The sequence below is a fragment of the Aythya ferina genome (genome assembly GCF_964211825.1).
Source record: "Aythya ferina genome assembly, chromosome: 3".
NCBI lineage: Eukaryota > Metazoa > Chordata > Aves > Anseriformes > Anatidae > Aythya > Aythya ferina.
In genome coordinates this window covers 114917957-114935894 of record NC_140298.1, presented here as the reverse complement: position 1 = coordinate 114935894, position 17938 = coordinate 114917957, and the positions used below count along the sequence as shown (strand labels likewise).

Genomic DNA, 17938 nt, shown 5'->3' with positions numbered 1-17938 from the left:
TGCTCAATTTTGTGGCCATTGCCCCTTGTCCTGTCCCCACAAATCACTGAAAAGAGGTTGGCCAAATCCCTCTGTCTTCCACACCTCAGGTACTTATACACATTGATGAGATCCCCTCTCAGTCTTCTTTTCTCCAGGCGGAACAGCCCCAGGTCTCTCATCCTTTCCTCACAGGGGAGATGCTCCAGGCCCCGTATCATCTTTGTGTCCCTCTGCTGGACTCTTTCCAGGAGATCCCTGTCTTTTTTGTACCGGGGAGCCCAGAACTGGACACAGTACTCTAGGTGAGGCCTGATCAGGGCAGAGTAGAGGGGGAGGATCACCTCTCTTGACCTGCTGGCCACACTCCTTTTAATGCACACCAGGATCCCATTGGCCCCCTTGGCCACCAGGGCACACTGCTGGCTCATGGTCAACCTGTCATCTACAGGTTGTCCTCTGTCCTCTGCAGTCAGCAGAGGGAGGCAGATGCTTCCAAGCTGGATCTAAGGTGGGTTACTTTTGTGATGGCCTCTTTTTCTCTACTGACAACAAACTTAGACTAAGCTTTCAGACTACTGAAGTCAGATTAAATGAATTTTCATTTGATTCTACACAGCAGAGCTACACAGAAATTGATATAACCTTACCCACTTCCTTTTATAAAGAATACGTAGGTTCTCTCTCCTTCATATGGCTTGAAGTCAATGCAAGACTTAAGACGGAACATCTCAAATGCCTGGAGAATAACTCCTTTGGCATTCAGATCTGGAAAACAGATGTCAACAACAAAGCACCTCTAAGACACAGCATATCATTCACCCCAGAGAGGTAATACACACAGATTTGTGCATGGGACCAAAAGAAAAAACGATTTAAAACAAAAGTAATTGTATTTGATTAAAATATGTTTTGTTATGATAGGTGTAGGGAAAAAATGATATTGGTGTAAAGGAACAATCTGGTTATTTGTGAATTTTACTGTGAAAGAACCAGATTGGGAAAAAAAAATAAAAAAATAAAAAAAGGAAAATTTTTATCACGGTGACTCCAGTGCAAACAAGGATTGGAGTTAAAATTTGAATAAAATATTTGCATTACCTAGGTCATTGCCCAGAATATAGGGAATGGGGAAGTTCCATCTGTAGCTCTCATTTCTTATGGCATTTCGCTGCTGTTTCTGAAAAGGGAATTAACAGCTGGTGATACAGCTGCTGTGCAGAGATGGGCTGATTTGTACCAAAAATACAATTAGGACAAATGCTAGCTATAAAGTTTTTAATTACTTACAGGGAGCATGATATCACCCTGAAAGAGGTCCAGTCCAGCAGCTGAAAAGAAATTTAGTGAAAGGTAATGTAAATGGACTATAAAATACATCAAAGAAATATTTTAACTCAAAAGCCATAGTGAGCTTACTCACACAAAGTTACATCCACAGGCACTTATAGAAAATAAAGACGGTCTAGCCTTAGCTTCAACTCAATATTTACTACTCAGCAATATCTATATTTTTGATGGCAGAAATCTGGTGACTTTGATTATCTGTGTCTAGTTTTATAACCTCTTGCTTGCTGCCAGGCAGTGGCAACAGTCACACAATGAGACAGTTCTCTAAATAACATAGTAATATTGAGGAATGCATCAGGAAAAACATTTTTCAGTGCACCATCTAGAAGGATATATGGAAATTTGCACTACAGGACATTAAAAAAAGTAGAGGAAGACTGTACAACGGGTTGTGTCTTTTTCCCAGAGACTTTTCCCTAAGACTAAGTTATCTTAGGGAAAAGATACTTTACAAAAAGATACTTTATAAAAGATACTTTGCAAAAGATACTTTACAAAAAACATATATAGATGGGGGGAGACTCTGGAGCCTTTCAGTTCATAAGATGTGTTACTTTCTTAACACCAGGCCAAACTTCAGAAGTAAAATGTGCCTGCATTCTTTGCTTATATAAAGTTGCAGTCTGTCTAGACCACAATTTCACGCACAAGAGACCTGAAACTTCAGCATTTTGCTCACAATATAGAACAGAACAGAACAGAACAGAATAGAGTAGAGTAGTTCAGTTGGAAGAGACTTTCAAAGGTCATCAAGTCCAACTGCCTGACCACTTCACAGGTAAACAAAATTTAAAGTCTGTTATTAAGGGCATTTTCCAAATGCCTATTGAACACTGGCAGCCATGCGGCATCAACCACCTCTCTAGGAAGCCTGTTCCAGTCTTTGACCACCCTCACAATAAAGAAATTTTTCCTAATACCTAGTCTGACCCTCCCTGGAGCAGCTTGGTGCCATTCCCATGCAATCTATCATTGGTCACCAGGGAGAAGGTACTGCTAGATTCAGGACTGGATGAGAATTTAGACATGAACTTACCCAAGTTTATGTCTGGAATATCTTTGGTTATATCACCAGCATCAGCATCTGCAGCTGCAAGACAGACAAAACACATGTTCAGATGTGGTGGTACACAGCAGGCAAAAGAAAATGCTACAAAACTCAAAACAGCTCACAGAGCACTTACTAGCTCCACCAGAGAGATGCTCGACCTGAAAGAAAACAAAATACAGCCAGTATAAGCTATGGGATGTCTCTGGACTGACAGGAGCCTGTAGAAATCAGGTTTCTACTTACAGAGACTGGAGTACCGTATGCATAACATAATAGAAGCGCTAGGCAGAGCAGGAAGCTGCTGGAGCCCATTTTTGCAGTGGAAATGGAAGCTGGTCCCCCTCATCTCTTGCATTATATAGGGCATGCTGCTGAGCTTCCCACAGAAATCAGCCAACCAGCGTGGAACTTCCTACCTTTGTAATGTTATAAAAGCAAAATTTCCCTCCTAATGGCAGGTGATGGCGTTGTTGTTATCATTTACCCAAGTCCACTTTGGAGGACTGCTAGAGAGGAATGTGCTAACTTCCTGTGTTAAGGGCAGGTGGTGAAAGGCTCACACAGACTTTGTGTGAGAAGATCTCGATCTGGCCCAAGTCCCTGACTCCTTCCACTGTGTTTGTTATCTGTCAGCATTACAATCTCAGCAACACTGGAATCAAAGCCACGTACTTAAGGAGAATTATTGAGTTTATTGCTCTCTAGCGATATTAGAATAAATTAATAATTAACATGGCATTGTAAAGATTAGAGATAGAAGAGATATGATTATGTATGTCCTAAGAGCACTTTCCCATGGCTGAACTAGTCCCAGGACAGATGGCACAGTGTAAAACATACTAACCCTGCCCTCCGGAGCTTCAAATCACGTTTGAGACTAAAAACAAAATATCAGAGTGTTGTTTTCTGAACTAGAAAGTGCATGTACAAGGTGAAGATTTCACATGCAATACCTTCACATACATCAGTAGATTCCTGGTCTTCCAGCTTGATGCTCCTTTCTTTTCTAGTGTGTTTCAGAGAGGGAAAACTTCTGCCTCACACTTTGCTGTCTTCCAGAGGGGACATGGGTCAGGGAGGACTTACGGGCTAACTGAGAAAGGCTCCAGAAAGTTGCAGATTTCACATAGGCTCTGCATTAGTATTTCCCCAATGTATTGGGTTTACATGGCAATCTTTTGGTAGCGGGGGAATGCAGGGGTGGCCTCTGTGAGAAGAATCCAGAATCCATGTTAGATACAGGCCAGGTTCAGCTGGCTCCAAAGGGACCCACTGCTGGCTTGAGCCGAGCCAGGGACCAATGTTGTTTGCACCTCTGGGAGAGCAGATTAAACAAAGGTGAAACAAACAAACCAAAAAAAAAAAAAAAAAAAAAAAAAGAAACAACTGCTGCACAACAGTAGCTGGGAGAGAAAAGTGAGAAGCAGCTCTGCAGCCCCCAGGTCTGTGCAGCAGGAGGGTGGGAGGTGCTCCAGGCATTCAGCAGTTCCCCTGTGGCCTGTGAAGAGGCCCCTGGTGGAGCAGGCTGTCCCCCTGCAGCCCATGGGTCCCACATGGAGCAGATCTCCACGCTGCAGCCCGTGGAGGAGCCCCCGGTGGAGCAGGTGGATGTGGCTTGGAGGAGGCTGCGGCCCATGGAGAGCTCCCGCAGGAGCAGGCCCCGGGCCGGAGCTGCAGCCCATGGAGAGGAGCCCACGCAGAAGCAGGGGGTCTGGGGGGAGCTGCCACCCACCCGTGGGGGACCCGTGCTGGAGCAGTTTGCTCCTGGGGGATGGACCCTGTGGGATGGAGCCATGTGGGAGCAGTTCTTGAAGAGCTGCTGCTTGTGGGCAGCCCCCACAGGCTCAGTTTGGTAAGGACGGCATCCCGTGGGAGGGACCCCACGTGGAGCAGGGGCAGGGAGGGACCCCGAAGTAATGGTGGAGAAGCATCAGGGACTGACTGAAGCCCCCGTTCCCCATTCCCCTGCACCACTCGAGGGGGAGAATGGAGAAGAGGGTGGATAGGGGGGAAGGTGTTTTTAGTTTGTTTCTCACTTTTCTATCTTGTTACCAATAGGCAATAAATTTATTTAATCTCCCTATGCTGGGTCTGTTTTGCCTGTGACGATAATTGCTGAATGACTTTGCTGTTCTTTTCTCAGTCCTTGAGCCTTTTGAGTCGTATTTTGTCCCCCTTTCCCTTTGAGGAAGGGAAGCGAGAGAGCAGTTGTGGTGGAGCTCAGCTGCCCAGCTTCTCTGGGTGACCTGTTCCAGTGCCTCCCCACCTTCACAGTAAAGAATTTCCTCCTTATATCTAATCTAAACCTACCCTCTTTTAGTTTAAAGCCATTCCCCCTTGTCCTATCCCCACGTCCCCTGACAAAGGATCCCTCCCCAGCTTTTCTATAGCCCTCTTTAGGCACTGGAAGGCCACTGTAAGGTCTCCTTGGAGCCTTCTCTTCCCCAGGCTGAACAACCCCAACTCCCTCAGCCCATCTTCACAGCAGAGGTGCTCCAGCCTCTGATCCTCCATGAGGTCCTCCTCTGGACCCTCTCCAACAGGTCCATGTCCTGCTTGTGCTGGGGCCCCAAAGCTCAATGCAGGGCTCCAGGTGGGGTCTCACAAGAGCAGAGTAGAGGGAATCTGCTCCCTCGCCCTGCTGGCTATGCTGCTTTTTGTGAAGCCCGGGATATAGCTGACCTTTCACCTACGGTACATGGCTCTTCTTCAGTACTTACAGGGCACATGGCAAGTAAATGAGAAGCATGTCTCAAGATACATCGTGTAAAATTTTCACAGATGAGCAAAGAGAGACAACACAGAGCGCAACAGCTGTGATTTGTAGATATGTGGCAAGGCATGAGAAAAGAACAAAAGCCTGACGCAAAATCAAAGTACTCTAAAAAAGCAGTCAGTTTTGAGTCTCCTTAACTTCAACTCCATCCAAGAAACTAAGGAGTATGTCTAAAGATAAGTCATTCTACAGTCATGTTCTTCAGTTTGTAGAGGACGAGGGTTATGTGGACATCTCAGGATATACTAATGCAATATAATCTTGTATGCCCAATATATGCATCACCAAATGCACTCCGAGACCCAACCAAATTCCCATTCTGCTTTCATGAAAACTTCTCAATAATGTTGAATTGGGTCCAGACACAGATGAGGTAGGGAAGCATGCTGTTCTTTAGGCAGTAAACAAGCTTGTGAATACTTGTGAGTGAGCATTATCAAAAGCTGGACTAGAGGAAGTCATAATGGCCAAGGGGAATGAAGGGAAACCGTGGAAAAGAATCTTGGAAAATTAAGCACTGGTGGTTTTGGCTAGGCAAGGCTGAACAGAGAGACTTCAGACTCAACAATTGGGAATAAAAAACATTGCTAACAGTGAAGATAAACAGAAAGAATGAAACCTAGGAAGAAAAAGAATGGATATAACTGAGAAGCAATTTTCTGCTTGGGCCACATTAATCTGCAGGGAGTGTATGGGTTTATTCTCTTAAAACTAGCAGAGATGCTTAGTTCAAATTTTTAAAATACAGAAGCCACAGAATATAGGAGTTTGTTGAAGTAATATGTTTTATCTGTCATGAATGACTGCTTGTGCTTGTGAAGAGGTTGAGAGCACTTCAAGGATGGACTGGGACTTCAGTTGTAATCAGAGGAGTGAGATCTGCAATAAAAAAAAAAAAAAGACAATAAAAGATATGAATTCGATGCATGGCATATATAGTACAGTTCTATCAGCTGTATTGGGCTGACTTCCAGGCTAATTCTGGGGGCAAATAAAGAAAAAATAATGTTTCATCCAAATAGCTCCAGAGGCCACAGTAGCACCCAGTGAGGCAGCTGGGAGGGGAAACTCCCAGCATGCGTGGAGCTCCAGTCCGTGCGCTTCTCAAGGGGATCCTGGGACTGCTGATCTGGAGGAGACTGGGGTGAGAGGGTAGAGGGCTTTGGCAATGTGAAACAGGGCTCGAAGGCGAGGAGAGAGGGAGAAAGACCTGTTGTGAATTGGGAGGCATGGGGTAGACCCTCAATGGTTATGCAGAGACTACCTCCAACTTTCATCAGAGGGCACTGTAACACTGCCCCTCAGCTTCCAGGCCCCCTGGTGTCAAAACGAGTGTTGAAAAGCAGACTGCACGCTTACGCTGCAGCATAATAGTTTTAATGCTTAGAAATTAAGCCGAACCAGTTTGTAATTGGAGACTAAACAGTCTCCTAACAAGGTTTTCAATTTCTTAACTACAATTTCACCTAGCAGCTGCAAATGCTTCTGGGCACACTGGCACCCGTATCACGCAGAGGGACTGAACAACCCTCAGTGAATTGCTCCTGGTACAAAATGCTGTCAGGGAACATACGATGAGGCCTCGGCTGTCCTTCTGTTGTTGTTGCTAACAGCGACTTGGAAGAGTTGCTGGATGCCCTGCATAACCTGCAGGCAGGCTGGACCCTCCTGCATGCTGCTTTATGCTGTAGCCTGCCCTTTGCATTTTTATTCGGCAGCACATGTTCCTGATTAAAGATTCACGGGAAGCTGCTTTCCCATTCTGCCAAAGCCTTTGTAGTTTCAAAAGTGTTTCCATTCTCTGCTGGAATGAAAACAAGAACTGTGCGGTTTTCTTGTTTGTTTGTTTGTTTGTTTGTTTTTGTGAAGAGCCAGGGAGAATCCTTCCAGAAAAGCCTGGTTTTCACAGCCTTTGGCCATCTGGAGTGATTCTGGATCATCACAGTGTACTCCCAGCTGTCTTCTCCTATCCAAGACAAGTGCTACAACCAGTGTACCAGGGTCACATAAGATTTAATGATCGTTTACTTATACACCATTTCCACTTTCCAGGCACTGATATTTTCTGAAGGAAACTCTTCAGAAGAGTGTTGTCAGCAAGGGATCCCTTTGTATCCAGTGGAGATCAACGTATCAGGAGAGTGGTTAATCACAACTATCTTGGGATGAGCTTAACTGCTCTCCAGAAGTACCCATTACTCTCAAATGACCCACCAGAGAGTGCAGAAAGTTCATTTTAGACACCTAGAGTGAGGCAAGATGAACACAGCCATCTGAGATGTGGCTGTGTCACAGAGGATGGGCATGCACTGTCCCCCTGGCCTTCTCAGAGGGGTACCTGCCCACCAGGCTGCTGCCTGCATTAGAGAGCTCTTTTCCTTCTTCTACCCTTTCCTGCCTCCTTTGGCAGAGCAGATCAGCTGCACACATTCCTGGCAAAAAACTGGAGCCTCAGGAGAAAAACTTTGGATCAAAACTCCTTCTGCCAATTTGTCATGGTCCAAAAAGAACAGCTTCATTTTTCAAACCACAATTTTCTTAAATAGAAAGGGATACAGGAGTGTTTGCAAATAGCAACACCATGAAGAAAGATGATCTTCAAGACATGCAAGTATAATCTGGCCTGAAAATCTTGATCTTTTGGGTTAAGAGAATCAAAATTATCCAAAGAGGTTTATACTGGGTATTCAAAAATCCAGGCACCTCAAATCACTAGACATATAAAAGTCTTGTTCCTGAAATAGATGGCTCTAGAGATTTGCTTATCACCCTCATCGTTCGTGCTTTCCTTATAAACAGAAGAGTATTTACTTACTCTGTTCCAGTTGGGATTCTAATAATATGATACTGTACCTTCAAAATCAGCAAAAATAAAAAGATCGTCATTTTTGAGGAATTTTTTCCAGTGCAGCTCCCTGTGTGTCAGGAATGTATTCCAGCCAACACCTGGGCTCATGTAACAGTTGCAGGCAGAAGAAAAACTCCCCGTGATAGATGGCTTGTCCCACTGCAGGGTATCATTTCTGCCTGTTGTGCAAAAATATACAAATAATTAAAACCGATCTCCAGTGAAACCAGTAGCGTCACATGCAGGACAAATCTGTCTCAGTCTCTCAGCTTTCAGCACTTTTCTCCAGCTTGACAAAACTTCCGTGTCTGCACGTTTCTCCCTGAAGCACTCTGACTTACCGTACACGAGCTGCTTTGGGTCTGTAGTAAAGCTAAGGCTGAGGGACATCCTGTGGATTACATCAGGGTCTTGATCCAGAGCAGACAAGATGACCTGTCTGTGGCCGGCCGGCCATTCCAGAAGGCCATCATTCTGACTGCTGCAGAGATGGAAAGTGATCCCCATGTAGTTCACGTAAGGCGATGAATTTCTCCCATGAGGATACAGCTGCAAAGCAAAGGCATAGCCTTCTGAACTGTAAAACACGGGGCTCGTGATGTAGTCGCCTTTTGATGTCCTGTTAAAAAGGGATGTAAAGTTCCTGATGTGCCAGATGTTGGTGGGGCAGTTCGTCTCCGTCAGGCTGGTGTCATCGATGGCAATCCCACCTGCAGAGGTGGCTGGATCTCCTCTGATGCCCTGAAAGCCGTAGCGGAATTTGGTTTGGACACTGAAGGGAATGTTGGCCAATTTCCAGTGATGTTCTCCATCGGCTGGAGGGGAAAATAAATACATGTGAGAAAGGAAAGTCCAGGGCATGGCCCTAAATCAAACTGTGTCTTCCTCAAGCTCCCCGTGATCTGTTTGGATGGTAAGTGATGCCCGGCACCCACACTAATGCAGGAATTGTCTTAAGGACTCTGCCTCTGGGCTACATTTTGTGTTCATGGGCACTAAATCTGGAGTTACTCAACTGAAGCAAATAAAAGTTGGATTTACATTGGGCACTTGAGCAAGCTTTCATATGATAAACCGTGCCAGCATTGTCTTGCATCAATGTTTGCCAGCACACAACAAGCACTTCCACTTACCTGTAATAGTGTGTAGCTTTTCCATCCTCCTAACATTTCCAGTTCCATCATCTTTCTTCACCCAGATAACTAGTTTATCCTGTGGGCTTCCATTTAACCTGTAGAAAAACTGAAGGCATTTTTCCTTCCTCCTGGGATAAAGGATGCGCGATTCCAGAAGAGCTGCCTGACCAGCGTGTCCCAGTTTTGTATCGAAGCGCATGAAATATCCTCTATCTGGTAAGCATAAAAAAGTGTTGTGAAAAAACTTTTTGATCCATTCAGTAATGAAATGAGTGTTAAATAAACTTTAGTGCAGTTTCCAATCGCCAGAGCTAGAAAGTTATTTTCAAAGAAAAAAAAAAAAATCGAAAAGAATTCTCCCTACATTGCAAATCAGTATTAAAATGAAAATGCGTTGAAATATGACTTGCAAAGTAGTTTGGTTGATTAGATAGGGTGCAAGTTTGGTTCTGCTCTTTAGAAATTAAGTGCTAACCATACATACGCAAGTCCTGTCAACGTGCAAATGTAAGTGAATGCACTCGGCCAGGGATTTTTTGGAAGACAAACTAGGAATGCATTGGAAGGGTCCTGTCAGGCCAAGGGCTTCATTCTGTGGCTTTCCTGGAACCCATGCCTGGTTAGCCCTCTATTGATAGATCAGACTCCCCCATAAAAGTATCTAAAGCCTTATTTGCCTTCTATGGGTAAAGAACTGATAGTAATTATTTCCTCTCTTTCGTATTTAGTCTGCTGTTCTGTATGTGGGCCAGAGCAGCACCTCGTCCGACTCACTGATCTGTCTGGTTACAAAGGTTGGCCACCTCTGGATCAGTCCTAGTCCATATATTGCAATTTTAATCAGCTTCTTGAACGTGCCTGAGTAGCTCTGGGCATCAGCTTCACCTAACAGCCTCTACACGTTCCCTCCCTACAGGGGATGCATTTTCCAGCTGCATCACTCTGGGCATTTCCAAGTACCCTGGGGCTGCATGTGTGGGTTTGCAGTTTTCCATCCAGGAGCCGAGCGATGCAAGCAGCAGAGACCACATAGAGAAAACTCTGGAGTTGCTGCCTGATGCTGCTGTGAGCTCCAGTGCTGATCCCAGCTGTGTGCCTGTGCCTAGATCAGATCCCACCAGCACTGCTGGCCTTCTGCACTCAGTTCCCCTACAAATACCTAAGCAAGCTCCCCCTTTCTCACCAACTGTGACCCGTCTATTCTCAGGAAACTTGTGAGGCAGACCACTTAGGCTCTAAACCTTCTTTCTTTTGCCTTCCCCCTGCTCAAAGCCAGGCAGTTAGCTGTCTGTCAGCAGCCACGAGCGGCAGGAAGCTGCTGTCAGCTCCTCTGCCACATGCTCCATCACACAGCCCGCACACTGTCAGCAAACCGCAAGCAGCAGCCCAGCGAGCAACAGCCAGCCAGACTCGTTTCTCTAGAAAGAAGAAATTTCTCTTTCTTTGCCAGCAAGCTGATTCATTTTGCACAGTGGGTCTTCCAAGTGCTGGTTTTTGCATTCAGCCTTACAGCAGCTACACGTCTGCCCTCTCGCCCACGCTGACACAAATCCACACGTGGGATGAGAGCAGCTGCATCCCTTCACCCAGCCTGCTACCCACCTGCTCTCCCTCTCACTGAGCAAAATTTCCTATAGCCACCAAATCTACAGGCTGTAGCCAAACACAGCATTTGTCAACAAACATGATCCATGACCTCCCAGAGCCATCTCTCACTGTCTTCTTCCTTGGAACAAGTCCCACAGAAATTACTTTCACTTCTTTCCGTTTTTTTTTTCCTCTTGAACCATGAGGGACTTTCATGAGCAACCACAACTTGCATTTTGGGAAGCAGATGTGCCTAACTGTGACCGCTTGTACCCAGACCAGCTAGGCTCATGCCTGTGACTTTCATAAGAAGCTTTTTTGCTAGAGGATTTTGGGGACTGTCTATGTGTTACATCTCTGCAGTGTCTAATTTTTCCCCCTCTGGCTGTGAAAACAACAGACCCCTGCACAATTCCTGTGTCCTGACAGCAAGCAGAGCTCAATACGCTCATCTTTGTTCAATATACGTTTAAGTGAGTGCAGTCAGAGCCAAAGCCCTGATCAAAAGGACCCCATACAACACTGTCCTCAGAAGAGGGGTAATCACTGCTGGGTTGTTTCTCAGGTAATTCTTCGGCCTCCCCGTGTGGTGCAGCTTGAGCAGGCTTGGAGCAAGCAGCAGCTCCACCTTCCTGATGCATCACACAGCGCACCTCCCTTGGAGAAGTCTCCTGGGGATGTTTTTTCCTGCTCCGCGACACACTGCTGAAAGTCAGCTTCCTACTTTGATCATCCTGGACTGGTTTCAATATCGGAATTTGTTTATAAACAAGGTCTGTGTTTTGTGATATTTGCCTATGCACAGACTTCTGCAAAGATGCCTGAAGTGAACTCCTGTACAAAGGGGAAGTGTTTCTTAGCTTCAGTTTAAAAATAATAATAATAATCTCAAAATACTGTAATATATGCATAAAAGGAAGAGAGTCTCATCTGACTTAATTCTGTGGAGTTTCACCGAAGTCAGCTGTAGCAAACTGGTGAGAATCCCTGAGTTTCTATAGAACTGCTACGAATTTGCAGCAGCTAAATCTCAAACTCTCATTTCTTCATGATGTTACAATGTAGAGAAAAGATTTAAGGAAGGGTTAAACATATCATATGAAAATTATTAGTCTTCCTATCTGAAAATTCAGGGGTCATGTTTAGTATCATACATATAGTGATTAACATTAATAGTATGGTATTTCTAAACACTTAATTACCTCTGTCCATCTCACATCTTATTTTCACATCTTACCTTTTCACATCTTTTAAAAGCATGGTGAATTCTAATGACAATCTAAAATATACATTTGTTACCTGCACAGTTTCCCAACAAAGTATGGTCTTCTTCTCCTGATTTGCCCAATGTGTGATCCCAATCAGCGTCATCTTTTCCACTTTGCACCATCCCACAGATATTGATGTATTCAAAGGAGCACTGGTCCAAGAAGGTGAGGCTTGAAGCTGCCAGGAACAGAGAAACATATGTTTTGTTCATTAATACCAAAAAAGCCTTGTCCTGTTAGCTCCATTCCAGAGTGCTTATGTGCTGCACTTAAATTCATGAAATATGTTGTTAATACAACTGAAAACTACACAGACTTTCACATCTACCACTCTGTTACCACAAGTAAATTATGCTTTCCCCTAAAACAAGCATGTTATCTCTTTTTCCCACTCTAAGCTGGATATTTCCTTGCATGAACCACCTTGACCTCTGCATGCAAGTTCTTCCTTTCAGATATTTATCATTTTCTCTAAGCCTGTTGGGACTAGGTTCTCTGTCCTGTTTCTCACTTCAGGGTGTAAATCAGAAGTAGTTCTGCTGAAGCTAGTGGAAATGTTCGGGTATATGTTAACAGTGAGTCAGTACAAAATCTGGAATGCTTACTTTCATGCTTTGCCAGTGAAGCTGGAGACATGATTAACCCAATTCATGCTTCTGAACATCACATAGGGAGAAAAAGGAACTTGAAGTACCCTGATTTCAGAAGCCCTAATTCCAGACTCTCATTGCTTGAAGATTTTATCATCAACAACAAGAGATCTTCGTCCATGTTACTATTACAGGTAATCTTACAGGAATGCCTGGTTGAACAAAATCTATTAAAAGACTCTTGATTCACTCAAATGGTGTTCTGTAATGAAATGGGGATCCAGCCACCATGGAGCTCACTGCTGCATAAGAACTATAGCTTCTTTTAGCACTGTGAAAGGATCCCAAGAGGGAAGTGTTCTTGTTCCTCTCCTGCGACTCCATCCACATTATCATGAATCTTGAGAAAGGGTTTTCAAGTCTATGTGTGAGAAGATGAACTTACTGCAGTTGTACATGCGATTCAGCTTCAGTAAGTCAATCCTGCTCAGGTCCAACCTCTGCCCAATAATCTCATTAAACTCAGGAATTTTTGTTGTAATGGAAGGGACGTTGCTGTTGATGTTGAAAGAATATGGTCCATAGTGCAGGACTGACTCATAATCATACGGGGTATTGAGATCATCAAGGAAACTATCATTGTGTTTGTCAAAGGCATATGCAAAACCTAGACAAAAACATATGCACATGATTAGGCAAGACCAGAAATAAAACTTACCACATAACACCATTTCAAAATGCTTTACCCACGGCTAAATAATGGTCCAGTTGTCAGCAATTGGGCAGTCATTCTCAACCAGAGACATCTGAAATCAGCATTTTGAAAAAGGGGCATGCATCTACAGATAATTCTCGAGCGTGTCAGACCTGCATAGTACCTTCAATAATTTCGTCCCACCATATCTGAACATAGTCGTCACGATCCGTCCGGGATTGCTCGTGGTAGAATCCCAAGGCATGCAGGAGCTCATGTTCCACTATAGCTTTATAGTCACACCTCTCCCCTATAGACACCGTCTGACCCCTCTGAAGATCCCCCACATAAGACCAGCACCTGTAAGGCAAAGACTGAGATACTGCACCCATTTTGCATAATACCTTCTATGATTTGTATTTATATTGAATAGAGCTGTTAAACTACATGGGATTTCTAGACAGTAGCTGTTGGCCCCAGCTTCCTGATGTCCCACCCAGTGAGCAGGGAGATCCCCCACCTAACTTCAGACTCTCACAGTGCTGGCAGGTGCTGCTGAGTTAGCTTCCCTGGCACCTTTACAGTCCCTGGCTGGTTACAGGCATTTGGGATGGAAGCTGTCACACCTATTTTAGACTTCTATTTTAGGCGAGAAGGTTTATGGCTTGGAACAGTCGCCTCCTCCCCAACGAGTGCCAAGACAGCCTGCAGTGAGCTGCAGAGCCTGGGAGGTGCTGGGTTCAACGTTTGGTCAAGTTCAGCCCCTGAAAGAAAGGAGACATCCCCTGCCCCTGCCCCTAACAAACACCAGGAGAAACTTCATTGTTTTCCTGAAAGAATTCCAAGAAAGGGGTTCACTTCAGTAGCCAGGATGTGAATGGAAATAAAACATTATTATAAAATAATATATTAAATATATATTAGATATATCATTATATATAACATATTTAATACATATAATTTATATATTATTTATATATATTTGTATTGTATATATACATATATATTATCAAATATTATATTAAGAGAACATCAAACGCAGATAGCACCTTTGCCTGGTTAGTCTGTCTGCATTGGCTTCAGCATACCACAAATAAGCTCTGGGCCAGAAATGTGATTCAGGTATTTATGCCCTGTGTAATAGCCAGAATGAAAGGAAAGTCTCCTCATTGGAAGAAAATCAGATGGTACGAGCCAGGCCGTTAATACAAAATTACCCGTCCAGCTTCTCAAATTTCAAGTAAGTCTGCTCCCCTTCATAGGGCTTGAAATCAATGCAGGACTTCAGCCTGAACATGTCTAATGCCTGCAGGACAACACCTTTAGCATTCAGATCTGAAAGATACAGCAGAGGATAACAGTAGAAGTTGTACTTCTTTTATAAAAGTATAAATAGCTATAATTCTAAATACGAACAAGCATGCATTAGAAATCTGAACATGTATAAAAATATCTACTAAAAATATAAAAATATCAAAGAGCAGGAGGCTGTTAGCAGAATTCCCCAATTAGCGTAATTTTGTAAGATCCCATAGGGAAATATAATAATTTTATTATCTTTATTAGATAAACTCAGAGAGCTGGAAAAAAAAAAAAAAAAAAAAAAATGCAGGCTTTTGGACATCTGAGGCATTGCTTGGGTTTTTCTAGGTACTTCTAATGCACATCATTGTATTATCTGAGCTGTCAAGTATTGTAAACTTCGAACTTGGGACTGGCAAACACAGGAGAGATCCATAGGATTTTAACACTGTTTTACTATTAGTTTTATACCTGAAGTGTTCAAACTTTTAAATAATACCTAAAATTAGATGAAAACAAAAAGGGAAAATTCTCTGAATGTTTTCATTTATAAAATATCTGCATTTCCCTGGACTGGGACTGGAGCTGGGACTGCTACAAAGAGATAAGGCATGAAGGGTACAGTAGATCAAGACACGTGTCCTTGTGATTAGGATTTCCTGACTCCATTATCTGGAGACCCCAGCCAGATACACGGATATTAGTTAAATTGGCTGCTCAATTAGCATCAGGCTCATTACTGGGACTGTCACATCAACAAGATGTGCTGGAGCAGAGTTACATTGCTCAGTCTGGCCAAGAGTAACATAACATTAACAGGGCATAATTCAGTAGCAAATGAAACAAAAGCAGCCCAGAGAGCTGTACAAAACCAGAGTACATATAATGGAAGCCATACAACCCTACCACAATAAAAAGACTTATTACCCAGGCTGTCAGCCAGGATGTAGGGGATGGGAAATTTCCATCTGTAGGAGTTGTTTCTTAGAGCATTCCTCTCCAGCTGTGGATGATATTAACACACTGGTGTTAACATTTCAGCCCAGCTCACACTCTTACTGGAGTTAGTTTAGATCAGCAATGCTTACCGGTAAGATAATATCACCCTCAAAAAGCTGCCTTCCTGTTTCTGAAAGGAGATAAACAAGCATTTTGGTTAAAGCAACATATCAAGGACTGCAGTATGTTGTGTTCTTTTTCAAAGACCACACAATTTATCATGAGGCTGCCTCATCAGCCAACCCATCTCTCCATAAACAGCAACCACCCAGAAACAGGCAACAAAGAGCCAACGCCACCCTACAGCATGCTCATCCGCCACCTGCAATGAAGGAGGATTTGGGGTTGAATGAAGATTTCCATAACAATTTCATATCACCTGCCCAGAGGAGATTTTTGCTCTTTTTCCTTGGCTTGTATCCTGAACCCATCATGGACTTCAGAACATTGTGGATATTTAGGTAAAATGGGATTTGTCCAGAAGTTAGGCATCTAGTCGCCTGATGACTTGGCTAACCTAGACTAATCAACTGGGATCCTCCTATGATCACAGGAGAAAGACAAGGATTCTGGAGAGGGAAGGGGTTCATCCTCGTTTTTCAAAGCCCTGAGCCTGAACTAAGCTCAGATTCAAGCAATTCAATCTAAGTGCCTACCCCGGGTATGTGCTATATGTCTCAGACCCACATGCAGCTATCCACATGCAGAAGGAGACTTCCCCTTCTAGAGGTGCCACAGGAGATGGATTTGAACTGGCATCAGGCACCTGTGATTTAAGCAGCTTATCCACATCTGCAGCTTATCCACATCTTCCATGCTTTAAAAGCACAGCACTTGTGACTCTTATTTTATACTTTGGGTTTTTTTAAGGTGCCATATTCCCTGTCCAAACATGGGTCCAAGCTGCAGCCACTGTATGGTCCTGTGAGTGTAAAATTAATTAATGTCCTTGTATAGGCACAATCCCAGCACAGACAGTTCATCCATAACCTATTTCTATAACCTTTTGTTACAGAAATTTCTATAACCTTTAGTTACAGAATTATCCTATTTTCTTCACATATATAAAAAGAGAAGAAAAAAATAATCTAGTCCCATGTGCTTTGTTCTACCAGCAAAATCAGAGGAAAGCTACCCCAGAGCATAAAGCAGATAACAATCCATGGCAGGAAATGAAAACTCTCTCAAGGCAACAGTGCTGAAGCCCTGTGGCAGGGCTGAAGGTACTTTAGATTTGTATCTTGGCCATTGGTGGTGTGAAACCCAGCAGCTCACTTAGGATGAGTGCACATCAACAAAACAGAGATGGAATTAGAGCCACTGCCAAGGTTTTTCTGGTGGTGGTATTGCAGAAGAGTGCAGGGGTTGATGCAGGTTTGGTACAGCACAGAGGCTGCTGAGCCTTACCCAAGAGCTGTTGAGTGTATTTCCAAATTTGAGAGTAAGGTATTGGGCTTCCTACAAAATTAGCCTTATGGACATTTCCCAGCCTTAGTGATATGGTTTAGTAGAGGGGTTTAGCTAGTGTTAGGTTGGAGGTTGGACTAGGTGATCTTGGAGGTCTCTTCCAACCTACATGTAGATGATTCTGTGATTCCCTTTCCTATACCAACCTTTCTGGACATTTCTGTCCTCTGCCCCATGCCCTGCTCCTGCCTTGCCAGCTTCTCCTACTGCTATCAGACTACACAAGGAAGGTCTCCCCCCGTCTCCCCAAAAAGAGCTGGGGGTCATCCCACACATTTTTAACCGCCCTGCAGCACTTACACCTTGGGGACTTTGCTTACATAAGAGGGGTCTTTCAGATCCCTGACATCTGCCAGACTTGTAGTCACACAAAGGCTAGCTCAGATCTCTGTAAAAATTCAGCACTCTGCTTACTTACTCTCCTCACTTACCTGAGTTTATTTCTGGGATGTCCTTTCTAAGCTGCCCTCCGTCAACAACATACACTGTCAAAAATAAAATAAAATAAAATAAAATAAATCCCTAAATTAGTCACTAAATGACATGAATTGGTGTAAATCCCCACTTGATGACTGATAATTTTCCACTAACATAAAAATATTGTGTCCTTACCTCTGTCATCAACAGAGTTTTGGATCTGAAACATAGAAAGCACAGCTTCAAAACCACAGACAAATGCAGTGAAATCTCACCCTGATCACGAGCCAGAAAACAGAGAAGATGGGAATACCGTAAAGGCAAAGGAGCAGGTAGCCAGTGCTGTGAAACAACATAACCTCCAGGGATCCATTTCAGAAGACAATCTGGTGCTGCTGGCCCATGTAGATATAGTGTCCTGGGGAGGATTAACCTTCAGAAGAACTGATAAGCCATCAGAAAAGATGAACTTTG

The 17938-nt window shown here is 43.8% G+C and overlaps 2 protein-coding genes and 1 long non-coding RNA gene across 16 annotated transcripts in view; 1 reads left to right on the top strand and 2 right to left on the bottom strand.

Moving 5' to 3' along the window:
* The window catches only part of MEP1A (meprin A subunit alpha), a 23917-nt gene extending 13461 nt beyond the window's left edge, over nt 1-10456 (bottom strand). The window contains exons 1-6 of one of the 5 annotated variants that reach the window (XM_084513921.1): nt 2624-3034; nt 2514-2538; nt 2366-2419; nt 1270-1310; nt 1081-1159; nt 630-747 (exon numbers count right to left, since the gene is read on the bottom strand). In XM_084513921.1, coding sequence (XP_084370047.1) covers nt 630-747; nt 1081-1159; nt 1270-1310; nt 2366-2419; nt 2514-2538; nt 2624-2692 — 386 coding nt within the window. In that variant the 5' untranslated portion in view covers nt 2693-3034. Of the gene's footprint in view, nt 1-629; nt 748-1080; nt 1194-1269; nt 1311-2365; nt 2480-2513; nt 2539-2619; nt 3035-10442 lie in introns of those variants that run through there. The other 4 variants (XM_084513923.1, XM_084513922.1, XM_084513924.1 and 1 more) reach the window with 4 other exon arrangements.
* Nucleotides 5836-17938, bottom strand: LOC311434067 (meprin A subunit alpha-like). Of its 10 annotated transcripts, none has more exons than XM_084513926.1 (13): nt 17778-17937; nt 17660-17704; nt 17479-17532; nt 15670-15710; nt 15509-15584; nt 14497-14614; nt 13464-13639; nt 13031-13252; nt 12027-12173; nt 9138-9353; nt 8346-8819; nt 8010-8183; nt 5836-6035 (listed from the first exon to the last, which is right to left on the bottom strand). In XM_084513926.1, exons 1-13 carry the CDS (start codon nt 17818-17820, stop codon nt 5992-5994), a joined length of 1830 nt encoding a protein of 609 aa, XP_084370052.1. In that variant the 5' UTR covers nt 17821-17937; the 3' UTR covers nt 5836-5991. The 10 variants fall into 10 exon arrangements, with proteins under 10 accessions (XP_084370052.1, XP_084370054.1, XP_084370055.1 ...); XM_084513928.1 differs by having other exon boundaries at nt 17660-17684; nt 17778-17933; XM_084513929.1 differs by lacking the exon at nt 17660-17704 and having other exon boundaries at nt 17740-17938.
* LOC311434068 lies at nt 6247-9058 on the top strand. Its single transcript, XR_014691242.1, has 2 exons — nt 6247-6300; nt 7209-9058. It is a non-coding gene; the product is annotated as an uncharacterized lncRNA (long non-coding RNA).